Source organism: Loxodonta africana, chromosome 10 (genome assembly GCF_030014295.1).
Source record: "Loxodonta africana isolate mLoxAfr1 chromosome 10, mLoxAfr1.hap2, whole genome shotgun sequence".
In the NCBI taxonomy this organism is placed as follows: Eukaryota; Metazoa; Chordata; class Mammalia; order Proboscidea; family Elephantidae; genus Loxodonta; species Loxodonta africana.
This window is the reverse complement of record NC_087351.1, coordinates 26,093,376-26,096,379: the sequence shown is the minus strand read 5'-3', so window position 1 is coordinate 26,096,379 and position 3,004 is coordinate 26,093,376. Positions and strand designations below refer to the sequence as shown.

The 3,004-nt window shown below is 39.4% G+C and overlaps 1 protein-coding gene across 1 annotated transcript; it reads right to left on the bottom strand.

The window, feature by feature from the left end:
* Window positions 1-1,178: 1,178 nt before the first annotated feature.
* LOC111749137 (olfactory receptor 11H4-like) lies at window positions 1,179-2,400 on the bottom strand. The gene has a single exon (XM_023542410.2). The coding sequence runs from the start codon at window positions 2,187-2,189 to the stop codon at window positions 1,179-1,181; it is 1,011 nt and encodes a 336-aa protein (XP_023398178.1). The 5' UTR covers window positions 2,190-2,400.
* Between the last annotated feature and the right edge of the window lie 604 nt (window positions 2,401-3,004).

The following is a 3,004-nucleotide window of genomic DNA, read 5'->3' as shown; positions in this document are numbered from 1 at the left end:
TTCAATCTCACATAAACTCCAACCTGCAGTTTACTATCAACAAAACATCCAAGGAGTTGAACATTTGTAATATAAATATGATTATGTTACTCTGTTGCTCAAAACTTTTGAAAAGCTTCTCATCTCATGCAGAAATAAAAGTTCTTAAAATGATTTATAAGGTCCTGAACAATTTGCCTTCCTGGTCACTCTCTGACTTCATCTCCAATAGCCTTTCCCTTATTCTCTCTACTGCCAAGCCAACCTCCTTGGTGTTACTTGAACACACTCTTGCCTCAGAATTTTGTAGAGAGCTTGCTTCTGCATGAAATACTCTTCCCTCATCTGTCTACATGGCTCACTCCCTCACCTCCTTCAAGTTTTTGCTTAAATCTTGACTTCTCATGGTGGCCTTCCCTGGCCACCCTATTTAAAATTTCAGCCTTCTCTCCTACACTCACCAACCTCTTTCCCCTTTCTCCATAGCACTTATCTCTCTCTGATATGCTATATATGTTACTTATTTACTTTTTTTCTTTGCCCAACTAGAATGTAAACTCGATGTGGGTCAGTGGTTTTGACCATTTTGATTATAGTGTCTATCTAGTGCCTAAACAGTGCCGGGAACATAGTAGTTGCCCAATAGTATTTGTTGCCCAGCAAAAGAATGACTACTACTTTATCCAATGTTAAAACATTTACTACTTATGTAAGCATGAAAATTTCAGTTTGTTCCTAGTCTGGAAGACTCTCAACCATCAAGAACCAAGGAAATTAGAAAGTTGTTCTGTTACTAAGTCCTTTAGTTCTGTAGTCATTAGGCATTAAAACTTGTTCTGTATTCACTTTTTAAAATATTAGACTGTGTTAAGAAATAACCTTGAGTACACCAGTGATGATCCACCTGGGATAACAGCTCTCCAACGTTCTACACCCAATTCCTCCAGTAATCAAAGCTCAAACATTAAGAAATATCACAGATATAATGCCCTTATAACTGCTGGGATTGCCCATGTTGAAAATATAGTTGTTACATTTAAGTCAATTATAATATAGCTCTTCTTGGTTAGCTGAAGAATATATCAATGAAGGGCCCCACTGAGAAAATATCTTCTTTAAAGTGTGCATTGGCAGCTGAAATCAAGTCTTTCTTAAGTGTGGACAGTGGTCTGCTTTGTCTCACATAGATTACTTTATGCTCATTGTATCCTCAAGACTTTCTTCAATGCGGCCTTCATCTCCTTGTTACGTAAGGTGTAAATTAGAGGATTTAAGAAGGGAGTGACCACAGAATAGAACAAAGTAATAATCTTCTGAAGTTCAGCTGGGTTTTCAGATGTGGGGCTCACATACATTGCCAAGAGGGCCCCAAAGAATAAACACACCACTGTCAGATGCGATCCACAGGTGGAAAAGGCCTTTTGCCGGCCAGCTGCTGAAGGGACTTTTAACACAGCTGTCAATAAAAGGGCATAAGAGCCAAGGATGTATAGAAGGGTAAGGATGATATTCAGGGAGCTCAGGATATAGAAGACAATCTCAGTGATAGGAGCTGGAGCACAGGACAGAGACATCAGTGGGTCCATGTCACACATAAAGTGATCAATTATATTGGGCCCACAAAAAGATAATTGGGAGAGTTGCACTGTGGAGACTGAGTAACTGAGGAACCCAAATACCCAGCAGAGAAACAGCAAGAGATAGCAGAGTCGTAGGGTCATGATGGTTGGGTAGTGCAATGGGCGGCAGATGGCAAGGTACCGATCATATGCCATGACACAGAGAAGATATGTTTCAGTTGCAGCAAGGGAGGTAAAAAAATAGAACTGCAGGAAACAGCCAGCAAAGGAGATGGTTTTTGTCTCCGAGAGGATGCTGGCCAGCATACTGGGCACAGTGGAGGTAATGTACCAGATTTCAAGGAAAGCAAAGTTCCCCAGGAGAATATACATTGGGGTGTGGAGTCGTTGGTCCCACCTCACAGCACAGACGATGGTGCCATTTCCCATCATGGTAAATATATAGGCCCCAAAGAACAATGAGAAGAGGAAAATTTGCATCTCCTGGCCACCAGAGAAGCCTAGGAGGACAAACTCAGTCACAGTGCTTTTCTCTGAATTGTTCATGAATCCCAGGGCTGCAGAGAAGACATAGAACACCATTACACAAGTTGTTTTACTTCCTGAGAAACCTGTAGGAAACCTATGCATGGCACATATGTTGGCCGTTTGGCAATTAGTTTGAAATAATCCATCCTCTGACTCTTCCTTAAAGCCACCAATCAATGATCCCAGTGATTCTAAATTTCGGTAAAATTGGGTTCACAGCTATAGGAGCTTTTTATTTCATGGATTTTCTTTATCAATGAGTTAGATTTTTTCAAAATTCTTTCTCCCCTTTGAAATTTTGAAAACTCAGAAACATCACCCTCTCTTACCTCTGTGAAAGGCAGCAGAGTAGCCATCAGTTTGTGTTTCTTTTTCACACCCATAGTTATTTATTTTGATAGGCCCACTCTTAGTCTAAGTTACTTTTTATTAGGAGTGGAATGACTACGTTTTTTGACATCTCTCACCCAAAGGAAAGTAGGTGACACACTTCTCAGATAACCTGGAGCTGTGAATGCCTGTTCATGACTTGTTTCTCTGTGTTGTTCACATCAGAATAATTTTCTCTTGTAACATATTAGTGAAGTATAAATTTTAACACAAAAGCCAAAATGAAAGGTCATAGGAATATTTTCCTGGAGAGTAGAGAGCTAATAGTGACCTCAGAACATTCCTTGAATTTGCTTTTCTTCAAGCTTTTATTTTAAACCCCTCTAATTTATGAACTGAATTTGTGCTACCCTAAACAAATACAGTGTTTTAAATAATTTTACCATAAATCTCATTAAAAAAAATTCTTTTCAAAATACATAGCTGGGCTACTTACAAGTAATCATCGTTGTGCTATCCAGATATTGCACAAGATAGGTTTCCACATTTCTGACTGTAATTCCGCCTGCAGGAAACTCAGAATCTTA